This window comes from Crocodylus porosus, unplaced genomic scaffold (assembly GCF_001723895.1).
Source record: "Crocodylus porosus isolate Cpor-Errol unplaced genomic scaffold, CroPor_comp1, whole genome shotgun sequence".
NCBI lineage: Eukaryota > Metazoa > Chordata > Crocodylia > Crocodylidae > Crocodylus > Crocodylus porosus.
In genome coordinates this window covers 40,032,301-40,051,099 of record NW_017728943.1, presented here as the reverse complement: position 1 = coordinate 40,051,099, position 18,799 = coordinate 40,032,301, and the positions used below count along the sequence as shown (strand labels likewise).

General features: G+C 41.1%; 1 protein-coding gene across 1 annotated transcript in view; it reads left to right on the top strand.

Annotated features, from left to right (window-relative positions):
- Window positions 1-18,799, top strand: part of COMMD1 (copper metabolism domain containing 1) — a 142,501-nt gene that overhangs the window by 31,667 nt on the left and 92,035 nt on the right. The window contains exon 2 of the mRNA XM_019549206.1: window positions 5,776-6,057. Coding sequence (XP_019404751.1) covers window positions 5,776-6,057 — 282 coding nt within the window. The remainder of the gene's footprint in view (window positions 1-5,775; window positions 6,058-18,799) is intronic.

The window sequence follows — 18,799 nt, the reverse complement described above, 5'->3', positions numbered from 1 at the left end:
CTTTTCTGCTTAATAAAATTATTTTTATATTGGAATAGGAGATGCTTTATTTAAACTTTGTCCATGTCCTGTCCATAAAAATAGAATTCAAAACCAAAATAAGTATTTTTTTCACTTGTGGTTGCATTTGAACCTAGTCTTTATGCCTATCGCTGAGTGGCACAGTACTTGCCTGTGTCTGCCTCAGAATAAACACAGTAAGTCTTAGCTACACAACAAAGTGGCTCAAGATATTGTAGTAGGTTCCATCTACATAATAAAATGCTACAGGACCTGACCAGTTAAAATGTAGCTTTATCTTGCACTCCAGGGTGTGGCTTTTTTTTTGAAAATCATATTAACTTCAGAAATTAATGGAGCCTGTATGATTAAATGTATTTTTTGCCTTTTTAAAATCAAAATCGAGACTTCACTATTTCTAGTTACTTTGCAAAACTAAAATGTGTGTTAACTATGGTGATTGCTGCAGTGTTATTTGTAGTGTAGAGAGGTCTTTGGAGTCTTGCCTCGCTGAGCACTAGAATAGTATGTCAATGTCAAAATAAAATATTGATTTTTGTTGTTGTTGTTGTTTTCGGAGCCTGTGTTACTCACATTTGTACCACCTGAAGATCCCAAATGAGATCAAAGCTGCACTACCTACTGTACAGATACCTGCAATGAGACAGCACCAAGCCCAAGCTTTATATAAAATAGTCAAGAAAGGGAAATGAAGATGGAAAGGGAAACCAAAGCAAAACAGCTCAAGTGACTTGCCTAAGGTCACGTAGCAGAGCCAGGACTAGAACTTAGTTGTCCTGGTTCTTGTTCCAGGATGTTAAATGTTAGACCCTGTGGTGGCTGTCGGAAGGTCTAGAAATGTTGTAACTGATTAGGATAATACATGTTAACTTCAAGTATAATTTACAACTAATGGTTCAGATTCTGTTTTCTCTCTGGCAATGCTCGCTTGGGGTTCTCTGAAATATGAAAGGTATGAGAGCAAACAATAATTCCACTATGTAACCTTTCAGAGTTTCTACTTAACACCTGTGCTTGGTATGCTGTACTCAGGAAAATGAACACAGCTTTCTTAAAATATATTGGTTGTATAAAGGAAATACTCTTGGAGGAATAAACACACATTTCATGCCCAGATAAATGTTAGACAATTTAGTATAGCACTGTTATCTAGTGTTGTAAGTGAGCAGCAGTCTTTTTAAAATTATTGTAACAGTTTGTCTTTTTGGTTCTCAAATTATTTCTTTTAGGGCAATGTGGTTTTTTGAAGGGAAAAAAACAACAGAAAACAACCCAGCTTTGTAGGTCAGCAACCCGCCCTTTAAAACATAACAGACAACCCTTTCTGGTCATTATGCTTACATTGTAAGGAAACTAAAGATGACACAAGCCCCTATGCGCACACATCAACTTTTAAGTCTCTGCCTATAAGATTTGCCATTTTTGCCTAGTTTCGAATTAGATATCTGGTTTGATTACTTTCACAGTGGAAGATGAGCCTTTCTGACGTCTACCAATTGTGTAATGCAATATAGTTAGGAAGTGGTATGTTGAGACTATATACTTTATTTACTTAAATTCAGGGTCACCTTGGATTCAAGACACGCACATAATTAGATTCTATAGATGGAAAATGATAACAAATGTATAATTTTCCATGTATAGAATCTAATTAGTAGAAGGTTGTCTTAAATTCATACCTCCAAAAACCAGTGTGGGGTGTGGGGAGGTTTGACCCTTGCCCCCCTATTCCTCTAACTGCCCCCCCACCTCTCCTGCTCACTACTGGTGCCTGCCTCCCCCACTCTCTGCCCACCTTCCCTACCTTATACAGAAGTCTTGCTCTGGATCAGGGCACTCAAGCAGTGATGGCTCTGCCCAAGCTGAGCCCAGATTGGCCAGAGAAACGTGATGGCAGCTCCTGGCCAGGCTGGGCCAGATTCGGCCTGGAGGGACTGGAGTTGGAACAGAAGGTAAATGGTAGAGGGGGAAGCTAAGTGGTGACAGGAAATTAAATGAAGTGAGGGGACTGATGTGGGTTGGTTCAGTGGAAGACAAGCTGAGGGTAGTTTAGGTTCATTGGAAAGGGCTATATAGATATATTCGCAAGGCAGGTGTTGCCACAGTAGTGGAAAGGAGAGACCATAGTCAAGGTACATGGACAGGATATTGGTAGATTTTGCAGCTTGGCACATGATCATGAGTTCTGGCAGCAGGAGGTAAAAATCACTAATTTCTCATGGGGAATGGCAAGAAAAAATAATGATGGTGGATTCCTTTCTGATCTATTTAAGCTCGAGGAATATTAAGAAATTGAAAATGGTCAGTAATGCATGCCCAGAACCAATGCTGAAAATGATTTAACTGCTAGGGTTGATGGAGTGGGGAGAGGAGACGTTTTTCAAAGCCTCTAAGTATCAGGACATTTCCACTAATGGTCCTGAAAAAGTTTTTATTCTTTGGCAGTGACCCTATATACATGAATGATTGGTACAGGGAGAGGAAATATACTGATGAAGACTAGAGGCAACTATCTATTTCTAATATAATAAAGGGCTTAGTCCATCTGTCTCTGTCTGTAACGCTCTGGAGCACTCTGATTGGTTACTGAAACAATCAGAGTGCTCCGAGAGCATTATGGACAGGAGGTGGCGGCCATGTGGTGGAGCACCACCATGACGGTGGGGATGGCATGCGGGGGCGAGGCTGGCACCGCTGGCCTCGCCCTCCCCCACCACTTTTCCTCCCCTAGCCCTGCTCCTTGGAGGTGGTGGTGGTGTGGGGTGCTGTATTTGCATATGCAGGGGGTGGAGATGAGACAGGCTTCCCCCACCCCTGCTCCTGGGAGGCAGCATGGCGGGGGAGTTAGAGTTAGCAAAATCTCCCCCTTTATTGCTGCCTGCCCCTGCCCCTCCTCCCTCCCCCCTGTCATTCCTAATACTGGCAGAACCCTAAATGATATCTTGCTTTGCAGAAAAGTGAGAGGAAAAATCACAACTGGGAATGTAGAAGATATATCTCTAGTTTAAAAAAAAATCTTATCGCCTAAATTAAGATAATAACTAAAACGCTGCAAAAAGGTGCATTTACTGTTATGTATTCTGCTTGATTATTGAATAGGCATTTTTACAGGTTCCTGAAAGAACTGCTTATTGTGAGCTGTGTGATCAGAAACATGTTCCACAGCAGAATTAAATTAAAACATTGTCTCAGACTTGAATTGAACCACTGTCATTCCTGTATTAATAGAGCGAAATTTGTGGTTATTAAATAATGTATTCTACAAGTAGCAGAAATAATTCATATGCCAAAGAAAACAATGACTTGTCAGCCGCTTTAATTGTCAAATTTGGTTCTCTGTAACTTTCAGCTACTGTCTTGTCGCAAAACAAAACACTGTTGAATGATGGTAAAGAACATTAAAACAAACTAATATTGGTGCATAGCATTTATTGAATGCCCTGGTTTGATATTCTCTATTGGAACTTAAGAGTATTTTAAAGAGTATAGGCTAATAGTAGTTATGTGTGGTTATATACATTGAAAATAATTGTGCCCTCATCTTCCAAAATTTAAAATCCTTCTCAAGAATTTTTAATCTAACGAATCTTTTAGAGGGTAGTTATATTTTCAAATTGAGATGTTTACTAGTTTTTAAAAAATTCTGAATATATCAAATATTAATTCTGAATGTTATATCCTGTTTACAGTGCATCTGATAAACGGCTAAAGAAAAGCTCCGGTCAAGTTAATACAATACAGTTTTTATAAACTGAGTGCAAGCAAGCAGCAGGGAAAAACAGTAATGTTAACTGGTCTGCAACAGACCTATAGAGCATGATTGTTCGTTATGCTGTTAGGTTTTCTTCCTCTGATACATAACATTTATGGTAAAAGGAACTACAGACATGCTCTTGGCATATATGAAAGTAGAGAGTTGTTTCTTTATTTAATATAATTTACATTGCACCCTACATAGCAATCAGACTGCTGACAGCATATGCGGTGTAGACAAGTTAACTGTGCCACGCAAATTTTACAGTTTAACACAAGGAAATTAGAAGGTATTCATGTGTTCAATAAGCTTCTTTTCTGGGACCCACTTCAGCAAAGTATACTGGGTCTGTAGTATTCTGCAGACCCAGTATACTACATGGATTGGCTCAGTGAGCTTCATCTTGCTCTGTTTATAACTCTCTCCAGTGCCCTTGACCTTGGAGCAGAGTGCATGGTTTCACAGCACAGTCTCTTCCTGTGAGGAATAGGTGGCACAGCTGAAACTCTGAATTATTTTCCCCTATGAACACCTTTATGCAAGGTGCCTTAAGTCAGGGCTGTCCAACTTCTGAGTGGCTGGGGGCCACATGCTGTTCAGGCTCCCATCTGGTCTCCCATACTCCCACAGGACCTGTGTGTACTCCCCAAACTCTGTTGGCGCATGGGCTTTGCAGACTCCCCAGCCTTTGCAGGCCATATTGCCCCACCACCATGAACAGAACCAGGAAGTAGAAGATAGAGGAGGCAGTGGGGAGAGCTGCAGCTGAGTGAGAGCGTATGGGCTACTCAATAACCCCTTGCAGGCCATGAGTTGGGCCATGAATCGGACAGCCCTGGCTTAAACTTTACTAGATTTAGGTGCAAGTTTTGGTATAAGAAAATGCAGAGTGGTTGTGTTGAAGCCCTAGTCAAACCCTAAAGTTTGGTTTGGAAGGATCAGTATTATGGCTTTTTAAATTAAAATCCTAAACATCACTTGTGTAGGATTAAAGTTTCTACAGGAACTTTGGATTTTCTTCTTTCAGATGTCACTTTTCAGTCCTGATCACACTGTTCTAATTTGGCTTAAAAGGAACAGCTAATGCATAAATCAAAAGAACAGTAAATTATATTCTAGGTTATAGAGCTAGAACTCCCTATATTTAAGTGGTTGAGGGAGGGACAGAAGGGTCTGATCATAAGGGGATACTTTCTTTCGTAGCCTAGACATGACCCCAAAATGACTAAGCTTCAGCATGTCAGTGTGTGCCGACAGGGCTAAATGACCAACTAGGGCTCCCTTACAACCTACAAATATGACATATATTTAACAGAATCCACTGACACTCTTCAGCAAGCTGTAGTTAAGTGTAAACGTTACTTTACAGGTACAGAGTGTGAAAGAACTATAATAGTTCTTTAAATAGTGCGACACATTTAGAAAACACGTGGAATGAAGGCAGGTAGAAAAGATGTGTGAAATAGCTTGTCTTGTTTGTTGGATATTTTGAAGACTTGCGTTACTTACAATGCAGATACAAGACAGATTCATGAATGATGTAATAATAATGTTTTCAAGTCTCAGTTCCTTGTCCAGTAATGTGGAGATGGAGGACTCTGGTAACATCAGTGCATGACAATGAATTGGGATGTCTTCTTGCATTTCAGTCTTAGTTGGAGATATGCTGCATGCTCCCTCCATTCTTCCATTCCATAGAAAAGTTCCATCTGCTTTCTGTTACTTTCTTCCACAAGTATATCTTTTCTGGGAATGATCTTTGTTTCCTTGCTACTGTTCCCTAGACAAATATTCCTCCAGCTATCTTGATATAGGAATCTAGGCTAGGTGCTGAGAGAAAGTTACACATTTTGCTGGGGTATTAGATTTCCTGCACAGTTCTTTTAAAGAAATAAATCGTTAAAAGTCTCATAATGCATGGATGCACTTTTCTTTTAGAGCGTTCCGTTTAGATTTTTTTTAAAAATTCAAGTAACCTTCTTTTTCTCTTGTTTTTCCAGTCAGTAGCCTCAGCAGACATGGATTTGAACCAACTGGAAGCCTTTCTTACTGCCCAAACCAAAAAGCAAGGAGGTATCACAGCAGAACAAGCAGCAGTCATTGCAAAATTTTGGAAAAGCCACAGAACAAAGATTCGAGAGAGCCTGATAAATCAAAGCCGGTGGGACAACACCTTGAGAAATGTAAATTGGAGAGTAGATTTGAAGTCGCAGTCAAGACACGTTGATCAAATAAACAACCCTGTTGCAATAGTTGAAATGGAGCTGGGGAAAAATGGGAAGGTGAGTTTTTTCCATTTGTTTTATAAAGTTTGATTTAGGGATGTATGCATACAAATGTACAACAAACCATTTTGCCTATAGGTTAATGTAGTGCATCCAAATCAGATCAGTATGCTGGTTAAATGCAGCTGTTTAATTCCAGTTTCTCATTGTGTTTGAACCTTTTTGGACCCTCTTTGGGTCTTCCCCTCCAGTAGTCCATAATTGAGCTCTCAAATCCAATTACTACCCCTACTTAATTTATATCCTGAATCTCTGAGTCACAGAAGGCAAACAGTTACTGGGCGTTTCTGGTTATGTTACAGCTATTCTGAAAGTTGTTTGCTATACAGATAATATGCTAAAACTATAGCAAGTTACTCTTATCTTTTAAACAAAAGCAGGTGTTAGAGAGATTGCCAAGAGGCCAGCTCTCCTCTGTAGAATGAACAGGGAAATTCAGTTTTAATTTGCTGAAGATTGCTTTTACTTTAGGATTAGACCTGCATAAGAGATTTGTTCTTTATATAGTATATTATTTATCCTAAAGTTACGGATATTTCTCAGAGCTTTTACTGTTTTATGTAGTCAAGGTCTGTTTGAAGGAGATGTCTTGACAGAGTATCTGCTGAAAGCTGGAGCTGGTATTCATTCTTTTCTTTTCATCTTTTTTTTTTTTGAAGCTTTATGATTCAGATAAATAGATAATCAGTTTCCATAATGTAGATACTTATTTTCTTGAGAGGAAATTTGCTTTGGTATCTCTTTCTTTTCAACGTATTTGAAAACCTTGGAGCTTTTACCTAAGCAGCACACTGTTAGTAGTTTCTACCAATCACCGTTTGGAAATCCTTCCTTTTTTGTGTCTTTGTGACACAGCATTTAGCAGAATTCACAGATTTGCTGGAATCTGATGTGGCCGTGCTGTGAGCACTTCTTTTATGGCCTTAAACTTGCGACCTCTGGGCTGTCAATCATTTGCCATAGCACCCATGGCATACCAGCTCCCGTTTGGAAATAACACTCTATTCAGTATGGGTTTGGTAAGAAATTTTAAAAGACGCAAGGATTTAATTATTGTTTTAATGCAAAATGGAGCCTGTGATAAGCATACCATGCTGTGTTGTGCCCTTGCTTTGTGCCCTTGCTTACTTTTGTGTAGTCATGTTGATTCAAGTGGCATTGCAGGAGACCAGAATGTGATTTTAAAGGTGTGCAAATAAAGAGTGAGTACAGCCTCTTCCAAAGAAGCATTCTGTTTGCTTTATTTAGCAAATGGCATTTTGTATGGGAGGCCTTATTTGTTCAGTCCAGCTCTTTGGGTTTTTGTTATCTAGCTTTTCAAGTCTTTTCTAGAGCACCCATCCCTATATGGGATGCTGCCCCTTCTCCATTTTTGCATTTCTACAATGTGTACAATGTATAATGTATAACACATTTCTTTTCTATTTTCAGTAATGATGAAGGGTTTTATTCAATGTCTGCATTTTAAGATGGCAAATGACAAAGAAAAAACTCAACGTTATAAACAAGTAAAATGCAGAACTTTTGCAGTTTCTCATAAAGTTCTTAGTTCTTGTTTTTCCTTTGTAGATTTCTGCAACACACAATAATTCACACTTTTATCTTGCTGGTAATGGAGCGGGCAGCATAAAGGAGGCAGATAACAGGTGTTTCTGAGAAATATGATTCCGATTTTAAAAAAGAAAAATCACAGAGAAGTATTCAATTTATGTAAAAAATATTTAGTCGTTGCCCACATGAATAATCTTAACAATTTCATTTTGTATTTTAGTCATATTAAAAGCAGGGGATTTTGGAAATACGCATTTTTAAACTACCCTGAGGTCAGAATCCGTTATGCTCAGGGAATAAAAGGCTACTCAGTATAAATAAAGGTATTGGAATCTCACCTTTAAGAATAAGCAGACATGGATTAATTAGGCTTCTTATCATTTTGGAAAATTTGACTCAGAATTTGTATATATTTATAAATATTGCTTCAGAGAACTTTAGGATTTGAGTTAAAATAGGGTTGTCATTTTTCAGGGGTTCTTAATTGCTGATTGTTACATTAATATTTTGGCCAATTTAGAAGTCCTTGGTACTTTCTTTTCAATTATCAAAATACATACACTAGTGTCTGTCCATAATTTAATAGATAAACCTGTTTTTCCTCAGCTATAAAAAGACTGAAGGTATATTTGATTTGATTTGACAGATTTTGACGGATTCTTCTTGAGTCTGTTTGTTTGAGAGCTTGCAAATGACTAAATTATTCAGAACAAAGTGTTTTCATGTGGACACTTGATAGCAGGGGACATATGTGTGCTGATGTGGAACGCATTGATATAAATATTTTATTTTGTTTAAACAGAAGTAGTGAAAAGATCTGTAGGAAGTACATCCTTCTAGAATTAATATCAGTCAGACAGATGCTGCTTATTTTTTATTTCTGGAACTAACCAGAATTTAGGATAGTCCAGGGCAGTGTCAGATGTCATCTGCTTTAAAATTGTAAATATGTTCATAACTTTAACTTTTTATGGGATGCTGTGTTTGAACTTAAACATGTCAGTTGTCTTATGACTGAATTTTTTAAAGGAATTAATAAGCAAGATGGCTCTGCTGAATAATAACACAGGACCAAGTAAAACGTGCTGTGTCAAACTGTATTAATGTTTTTGGATTTGTGTATGCATGTAATTGAAATACATTTATAACTTAACAAGACTATCTTATATTCATATGTGATCCTTGGGACCTCTGACAGTGTGGGAAAAGAGTGCCCTTCTATAGCCAGGTACATATACTGCTAACATATGGTCTCAAAATGAGAAATGTGTCCAGTCCAAAATCACAGTTACTAATATTCTCAGAACTTTCAGAAGTTTTAATTTGGATCTTGAATTTGCGTCATGGCCTTTACTCAAGTGAAGACTTAACAATGACATTTTAAAGTCTCTTTTGTGCATACAGAATGTGGCTGTTGCCTGACTTAGGTTTTTCAGAAGAGCACAGACAAGTTTGCTATCACCATTCAGCTTCACTGACCCCTATTCCTGTATGAATCTGACAGAAAATTGTCCTCTCTCACTTGCTTCATTGACTTGTTTCTTTATCTGCTCCTGACATTCTGCATTCATTACACTGGTCCTTTTTTCTTTCCTTGCCAACAGCTCATCCTTTTCCATACAAGAACCTTATCTTCTGCAATCTGAACAAGACTTGTCTCTCTTTTCAGGGTTTTTCATATTTTTCTCTTTGCTTCTATCTCATTCTTCCTTTATCAGTTACTACTAGTTTTTTTTCCTTTAAAGCCTTTTCGTATACAGTGTCGGTGATCCAGAAGTAAATGTTATTTTTTGAATCACGGGTTGCTATTAAACTTTGAAGCTATGCAACATATACTTAAACTTGCTTTATGGCTTATGCATACTTACCTTTCACTTGGATACCCTTACTGGTCTACTTTTCTCCTTATCTAATGCTCAAAACCGTTTGGGCTAAGTACAGACATTCAGAAAGCCTGAACCTGTATTGATTCTGTCTTTGCAGGTTAGTTTAACCTGAGTAGATCGAACCGATTTGCAGGTGAAGACATTCACTTTTGATTCCAGAAATGCAGCCGCATGCCTGCAGTGGCTCAAGCTAGAAGCCAGGGGGCCACTAAAGCAAGCCCTCCCTTCCCTTCTGCAGCTGATGCAAAGCTGGAGAGAAGCTCACTGGGGGCCTGGGGCAGGGCATGGCCAGGACCTGGTAGGCTGCTGAGTATGATTTGGAGGGGTTTAAACCCTCACCCTGGCCTGCAGGGACCCCAGCCAAAGTATGCCTGAGGAGGGAACGGGATAGCAGCCCTTGCCAGGTTTGTCTCCGAAGGAGGGGGATGTGGCGAGATACTGGCCAAGGCAGCAGCCTCAGGCAAAGGCTGAGGGGGAGGGGGATTAAATTTTCCCATTCCCCTTCTCTCCCATGGGCATGGGGACCCCAGTCAGGGTCTACCCAGTTTTCTGCCCCACTGGCCTCTTGCATGGCAGGGACATAGCCAGACCCAGCAGCATGACCACACTATCTGCCTCCATCACCCAGGGCTGGGGCTGCAGGGCTGAGCTGGGCTGGCCTGCAGGTGCTGCTGAGGGTGGGTGTGGGGGTGGGGTGGGGGCTGGCTTGGGCTGGGCCATGTGGGCAGGGCCCTTCCCAGCCAGCTGCAGCTTGGGTTGGGGCCGCAGGAGCTGTGCGCCTGGATTGCACCTGGCTTCCAATGCCCAGACCAGGCGAAATTGCATAGGAGGTCAAAATTCACCTTGATGATCTTAATCAGTTTTCCTTTTACTGAAGACAATTATTTGTTTCCAGACAAATCCTTTTTTTTCTTCTTTTTTTTTTTTAAATAAAAAACAAATGCCAAGCATAGGTGATACCAACTATTCACTGCACAGCTGAGGGTTCAAAAGGCAAAAATACTATTCGCCACTTGAGAGAAAACCAAATCTAGCACGTCACATGCTATATGGGAGTATTACGCAACAAATTGTAACATGCCAGATATTAAACCAGTTTCTCTGGATAAAAATGGCTCTCAGCTGCAATTAAGTTGTTTGTTGGAAGGACAGCAACTATATTTACAGTAACTTTTTATAGAAATGGCACTTTCCTGCCCATGGGATTTTAAGAACAGTATGTTTTATGATAGAACCATATCTTTCCCCTTACTGATGTGATAACAGATCTGCAAATACAGTATGTATTTTCCACCTCTAAAAATCTGTGAGGCACAGGTTGGGAAGCTGTCTTGGCTTTCTCAATTAGAGGAAACAAGGTGTCTCTTTTGAAAATGGTCTGTTTCGGAGCTAAAAAATAATTTTACAAAGCTATTGGAATAAGTTCGCTGTGCCAAGTATATACAGTTCAAAAGTGGCTTAATACCTACCTAATGGAGGCCTTATAAGCAATAACCGAGACTTACAAAGTAGAACGATAGGAAATAAAATCTGCGCTTCTGTGATCTTAATGTAGTTTGTGTGAAATTTACATACACCCAAATTTTATGTTGAGGTTAATAGAAGTTAACTCTTTCTCATTCTGTTTCCATAATGCAAGACTAAAGGACTCAGGAATGCATATCTCTTTATATGAGCCAAAAACTTTCTTATGCTTTAGAATAGACAGTCATTACCTTATTTTCTTGTATAGCATGCACACATCCGCCAAAAAATCAGCCCTTCAAAGCTGGGGTGCATATAAGTGGGGAGGCTGATCCCTGCCCTCCGCCTCCCTTTTGCTGGAGTAGAGGGTAGGATAGAGCAAACAGCCATTAGAGCTCATGGCTCCCAAGATAGCTGCCTTTTTTCCCCTGCAGCAGATTCCCATTTTAACTCTTTCACAGCTGCTGTTGAGGCAATATCTTTTGGCTTAAGAGCCATGGAGCCAGCTGAGGGTGAGCAAGCTGTTGCATAAAGTCTGTAATATCTTAATGAGTCTTTTGGTGTGGAAACAGCACTTTATTATTTCTGTAAAATACATAAAAATATATACGGCAAAAACATAACAGCCTTACTGCTGCCTTTGCAAGGGTCTAGGACCTAGCCTTGTTGTGTTCCTTCTGCTTCCTCCAGGCTGTCTTCAAGGATGTCATACCTCCTGGACACTCACATAGTCAACCAGGATTCTGGGGAAATTTTTTTCTACATTCTGCCTTCCAAAAAACAACGTGCATTTTTATTTGTAGGTTGTAGTATTCACAAAAAAGGGTAACATCATTCATCTATAGATTTTACTGTACTTTGTGAAAATTTATTAGCCAAATTCTAATCTAATTTGTTTAAAATCTCCACAGCATAACAGTGACTATAAATATACTAATTATAATTACAAACTGTTAGAACAGGCTCGTCCAACATACATTCTGCGAGCCACCGTGTGGCCTGCCAAGCCATTTTCTGTGGTCCGCAGTGCTGCAATGGGAACCCCTTGTCCCTCCCCCAGCCCCTCAGCAGCTTCTCAATGGCTGCTGAAGGGGTGAGGAAGGAACAAGGTTCCCACACGCACTGCGTCAGCTTGATGTTGCTGACGTGGTGCGGCTCCTCCCCTCCCCTCCCCCCTCATTTCACTGTGTTCCTTCCTTGCCCCACCCCTCCCTTCCTCATTTGCATGCTGGCCCTGCCCTACACCAGTCTCAGCTGGCTGTGTGGGCTGGAGTAGGTCACAGTGCAGTGGGCGCAGGGGTGCGGATGCTGGTGTGGAGGGACGCTGCGACCGGGCCTGCAGGAGATTCCACTGCTGCTGTGGCAGTCGGGGTGGGAAGCCAGCACTGCTCCTGCCTCCCCACATCCCCCCCGTGCCCGCTGCTCCCTCCTCCTCGCATCCCCCCTGCGCCTGCAGACATTGGGCTCAGGCTCGGGCTGCCCCAGGGGAGAGGGAGGAGGGGGATGTCCCTGCACATCCCGCACCCCCCTATAGAATCCCCACATGTCCCCCTGGCTGCTGAGCCCAGGTGCGCAGGCGTGGGAGCATCCTCCAGGCCGTCCAGGTGGCAGGGAGGACACGGCAGGGTCAGGCGGCACCCCTTGACCCCTGCACTCCCAGGCAGCAGCTGGACTGGACAGGCTGTGCAAGCACCCACTCCTGCTGGCCCACTGGGTGATAAAGTTTGTGATCCGGCCCCACATTCAAAAAGGTTGGACACGCCTGTGTTAGAAGCTAGGGATGAAAAGACTTACTAGATAGAATTACCTTCTTGCTAACATGTAACGTCTCTGATACAAGCTCAGTCAGAAATTGAAGAGAAGCTTTCAAGCCAGAATATCACAGCTGTTTTAATGTCTTCCTCTACATGTGGCCAAACCCTGGTAATTTCATAATTTTAAAAGGAAGTGTACATGGGGATGGGAGGAACAGAGTCAATAATGCATGCTGGTAACTAATGTTATATAGTAAATAAGGTGGTGAAATAGCTCCCTAATTGTGGAGGTGATGAAATTGCATCCTGCACTTTGAGATTTGATTGGCCTTTTTAATTTCCCCGGCTGCAGTTTTTTGTGGGCCTGTTCTATTCTGCATAGGGAATGAATTAGGCTTCAAAGTAGACTACAAAGAGATCTGTGTGGCAGTAAAAACGAGGAAAGAGAAGAGTTAAGAACACATTGTGACATCTTTAATATTGTGTTAAAATTCTCCATAATTGAGATCCTGGTATGCATTACATTTATTTAATCAAGCGTAGATGGTCGAAAATGCATATGTGTGCATACACATACAGCCTCTGAAACGCTCATACATGTACATGGATATAGAAATGTTGGAGAATGTGGTCATAATATAATAAATGTTCCAGGATTTACCATCTGTAAATCTCATCGTACTTCTAGGGTTATATACTGTATATTTTGAAAAGAATAAAAAGGCAAAGAGATGTTTGTCATAGTACAGCAATTCCAGGGTCTATACCTGCAAAAGAAAGAGAACACAGTTTGCAGATAGAAAAAGCTACTGCATCTTTTCTTCCCTTAACCTTTACTCCATTCTAATCCACATTGTTGTTGCGTTATTAGAACTATTGCTTCTGTCGAAGGTTGGAAAATGCATTCATTGAGAGTCTAAACAAATCAATCAACCTAACTGCTGCTGGCTTAATAGTGTATGCGATCAAAACTATAAAAAACACCAAGTACAAGTTTAGCGAAAAATCACCCTAGCGACCACGATGAATGTAATCACTTGAGCTTTTGTTCACCTTGGAAATCTACGAGTTAGAGAGAACAGTTACATAACCGTGTACATTGAAAAACAAATGGGAAAACATAAAAGGGCAATGGGTCATGTAGCTAAGAGAAAACTAGAACAAAACTGATCTGTTAAAGTGGATATTGCTTCAACACGGTATATTGTACTACTGGTTCTTCACTTTGCTGATTCATTTGTTGTCATCCTCTCCTAAAAGGAAAAGAATATTATTTACCATATCACTGAAAACAGAGCTTATTTCTTTTGAATGCAGGACCTCTTGGGCCTAGGATTGAGGCCATTAAAAATAATTCATTTAATTTTCAGTGTCCCATGTTACATACTTTATTTGCTCACATACAGTACACACTGGAATAAGTTATACACTTTGTTTTTGAAGGGTAGAATGGAGAAAAAAGGTCTTTCCTTGTAGTAACTGAATAGCAGCAGCTAGGGAGCCAAGCCTGCTCATTGTTCTGCTCCCTGTGGATAACATGCAGAGCAACTGTTGCTTTTGCCAGGCAGATGCTCAAGCAGCAGAAACTGCCTTTACCATATTTCCTTGCTTATAATGTGCAATCCAATTTCTACCCACTGTTTTTTGGGAAAAAGATGTATATTGTATACATTAAACCATGACATTTGATTTGGAAATGTTTTGCTTAGTCCCCTACCTGCTTATCTCACACAAAGTGACTGCTTGTCATGCATGCAGCTGAGCAGCTATAGCTACATTCTTCAGGGTGTGGCGGAATGCCGGGCTAGCGGTTCCGGCACCGCTTAGGGGAGCCGTGGGCTTTGCGAGCGGGCGAGCGCGCGGCTTGTGGGGCGGGATTGGAGGTAGCTTTATAGCCGCCCTCGAGGTTCGCTGAGCTGGCACAAGTAGACGACTTAGAGTAAGTTGTTAATTTCTTTGTAATAAGTCTATAGGATGTCCATTGGTTCACGAGGTTCCGGAGCTAGCCCTTGCGTGGCAACACTGGAACCAGTCCAATGCTAGGTGCGGCTGCCGGCTCCTAAAGTCTCAGAACTGGTCAACGGCTCATTGAGATGGGATGTTAGTAGCAGAAGTTATTACAGAGCAGATATAAGGTAAAACAAAAGGTTTTATTCACTCACTTGGCCTCACCCTCTTACGAATAAGAGGGGAGGCTGGCTGGAAAGAAGTTGTAGTAAATATAAGTACAGAAAGCGTAGATATGCTGTCTAAGCTATGATAAGAGGTAGTCGAGAAGTGGAGTCTCCGATGTTTCTTCAGTTACAGTATGCTGGATACGAAGGGGGTCTGTTGGTTCACGGGGTGCCAGAGCCAGCCCTTGCATTCCAACACTGGAACTAGTCCAAAGCTAGGTGCGGCTGCCGGCTCCTTAAGTTCCAGAACTGGTCAACAGCTCATGAATGGGATGTTGAATACAAAACTGTAACACAGTGAGTCGTTGTCAATTGTCGGGTTTTCGAGGCCTTGGTTTTCGCTGGGATACGCCCAGGCGGGGAGGCTGAGAACTGGTCTGCAGGGTGATCAGGTCTACAGAATCCTCCAGTTGTCGTCTCTGCTGTTTCCTGCTTCTTTGCCTCTTTATAGATGTTGGTTGGACTGCCTCTGTGACACTAACTATGATATAAGCTAAGCATACAGGGATAGGATAGTTTCTTTTACATAGTAGTTACTAGGCAGATTTTTCTACATAAGTTTCATTTCTACAGAAATGACACTTTTAGATAGGAAGTGAAATTTACAGAGTGCACATGTGTGGCTCAGTGCCAGCGGAGAACAGTACCAAGCGCTTATTTTGATTAACGGTTAAGACTTCAAGGTTACATAAATGTGAGAGTGCTGCGCAGCAGTTATACAGAGAAAAAAAAAATAAAACAGTTACACAGGGAACTATGACATAATAAGTGTACTGAAGGGGAAATGACTATCATTCATCCACTTCATAGATAAGATAACTAAGAGGTTAGAAAAAGTCCATGCAGTCGGGCCCCTACAGTTACATCTGTAATATGACTGACCTATGTCACCTTATTGTTGCCCAGTGCTTTTCAGATGAAAGGGACCATATTGTGACCTTGTGTGAACAGACTATGCATTTTTCTCCCCCTTCTGTTGTCTGAACCACACATAAGATACAGACGTCCCCCAGTATGTCTTGGAAGGGATGCTCTCAAGCACAACCCATACAGCCAGTCCCACTCACACATGCTAACCCAGGAATACAGTGGTCAAGCCACTCTGAGTCACTCTCAAGAACATCTCCACCATTGTGGAGAGGTGGCCAGAGGCAGTATCCCTAGATCAGCTTCATTGCCTTATTTCTGGAGTTGGAACTTGAGGGTAGGGTATGTCTAAGAGTACCCATGGCCAGGCATGCCAAGGATTTTGCGTATACAAGCCTCTCTGGATATGAGTTCAGCATTGCTTCTGTTGTAATGCGTTTTGTCCTTTTTTCAAATTGATAGGGACTTGTGCTTTAGTTCTGGATTCAGCTCCTGCAGTCAATTCAAACAGGTATTGTTACAGTTTGCTATCTCTAATCACTGGGTCATTTTCTTGTCCCACAGCCAGAAATTATAACCAGTATTCTCATGCTGCTTTACAAAAAGTAAAGTTTATTGAACTTCTGCCTTTTATTCCTCCAGAGTCAAGTTAACATTCAGTCCTCAACCTCCCATGATACTTTGCATCTCCCCTGCAAACCTCCACCCTACTTTACAGTGCAGACAGGCCAACCTTGACCCAAGTTGTCTACTCCAGTCAAGCAGGGAGGCATGCTGTAGCACCCCCTAGCTTCTGGCCCAGGCCAGAAGGCACGTGGCTGCATTTCCAAAATCAAAAGTGAATGTCTGGTCACTTACTTATCTGTTCAATCTACACAACTTAGACTAACCTGCAAAAATTGGATCGATTCAGCCGTGGGCTTTTTGACTGTCTGTACTTAGTCCAAAAGGTAAATATGTGATTTAATTGACTTACCTTTCCAGAAGACAAACCTTGTTTTTTAAAGGGAGATTGAATGTTTTAGGACATTAAATGAGTTTCAGAACCTTTTATGTAGGTCATCTATATGAATTCAGCCCACTTCAACAGGTATTCCTGTCTAAAAGATGTTTGGTCACCCATGAGTTTTAGTCCGTGTTAGTTTTCACATCACAAATTCACCGCCATGCTTTTCATTAATTGGCAGGCTTAACAGGGGGCTAAGAATTCAGTGAGTTGGAGAATTAACTGCCCTTGTTATTGAGGGAGGAAGTTCCCCTTTATGTTTGGGTTGAGACATGCTGGCAGGGTAGCTTTGTGTGAAGCTTGCCCTATAGATAAACAGAGGTCTTCATTCCTGGGGTGGTTTGTTGTTAGCGTGGAATTAACAGAATCAAAGATTTTTCTTAAGACCTGGCTCGTGATCATATGCTGGTTAATACATGAATTAACTGATTAAATGTCATATGTTGAGAAGTAGAAAACTAGGCAGCTGTGTAGCATGATCTGGCCAGACAGCTTGAATAAGGCCAAACTGTGCTGCAACTCTGTTCTCAAAATGTGTGTTAGCTTGGGTCACTGCCTGAATTTAAAGATAATTCAGCCCCAACCACACTTAGCAGCTAAATGGAGATCGAATCTTTCTGTGACTATACCAGGTTTTAACTATGATCAATCATACACTTTAAAACCTGAGTAGATGGGGCTTAAATATCTGAAGCAGAGCTGTATTTAAAATGTGGTCATCATGAACTTCATGTAGTGGGGTCGGAGTGATACAGAGCAGCTGGTGAGCCTTTCTCACCATTCTCATTCCAGATGAGATATAGGAGCCTGCACTTCCTGTTGAGTAACTACTTGTTGGTTTGCACAGACATCAACAGATTGTACATGTGGACTGCTGCATTTCTGGCTGTTGAAAAATGTTTAATGTTAGGTGTCTTTAATGCAATGAAATGTCATTTGGTAAATGTGCTTGGAACTCAAGTTTTCTCTATGAAAGGCACAGATATTAAATGGACTTGTGATCTGAATTATCAAAATGTTAATCTTCCTTTTTTGTACAAGACATTCCCTTGATTCTTCAGAATAAAAAGTGACTCTCTACTTCCGCAGCCCGTGTAGTCAGCCTTGCAAACTCAAGGCATTGATTCTCTTTGTTATTGTGTTAGCGTTCTGCCATGGTCTGCCAGCTGTCTCCATTCTTGGGAGCAGTCAGCATATCAAAATTTACAAGTGTTCAGTGTTGTTGAACAACTCAGCAAAGAGGGCTCTTGTAACTGTGAGTACCCTCCATACTGTCTGACTAGACATCTTGGTCCTGCCTGGCAAAATATGTTAAAATTGGTATTTTGCCAGTTGGCCAACCTTACCCCACCTTGGCAATATGCCACATCACTGCTAAGAGCTTGAAGGCCCAGCTGGGACCATGATGGGCCTTGGTGCCCTAGAATGCTTAATAAAGCCATGTAACAACCAAATACAAATGTGGATGGACTGCGTGTTACCTAGGTTTTATGTAAAGAGAATCTTTACAGGAACTGCTACAGGGGTAGGTATAAAAGGCAGTATGGGGTTTGGAAAGCTAGTGGGTGGCTGGGAAGAAATAGCTGTGACCTAGCTCCTTCCTCCACTTTTAAATTCCTTTGCATGCTCTCTTTTCCAGGTAAATACTAAGGGAAGTTTCATTTATTTGTAAATTCTCAACCCCCACCTGCATAAGAATAGAGCAGTCATGGCAGAAAGATACTATGCTATGCACGCTAGATTACCAGGACTTTGTTAGATATATGACAGGCAACCCCTGCTTAGCGTTGTGTCATTTAGCATAGTTTTGCTATAATGCTTGTTTTTACATTGATACCTGATTCCAATTAGTGCTTAATGGGTTTCGTGTTAACGCTCGCAGTCACCACCTTGGTTCATCAAAAATTTTCGGTTTCACTTAACACTCTTAACGCTCAGTTTTTCAGGAATCAGTTAAGAGCACTGTACTCCTTTTTGTATGTTCTGAGATGTGTGCATGTTACCTGATACCAGTTCTGCATTTTTTTCTTTCTAGTC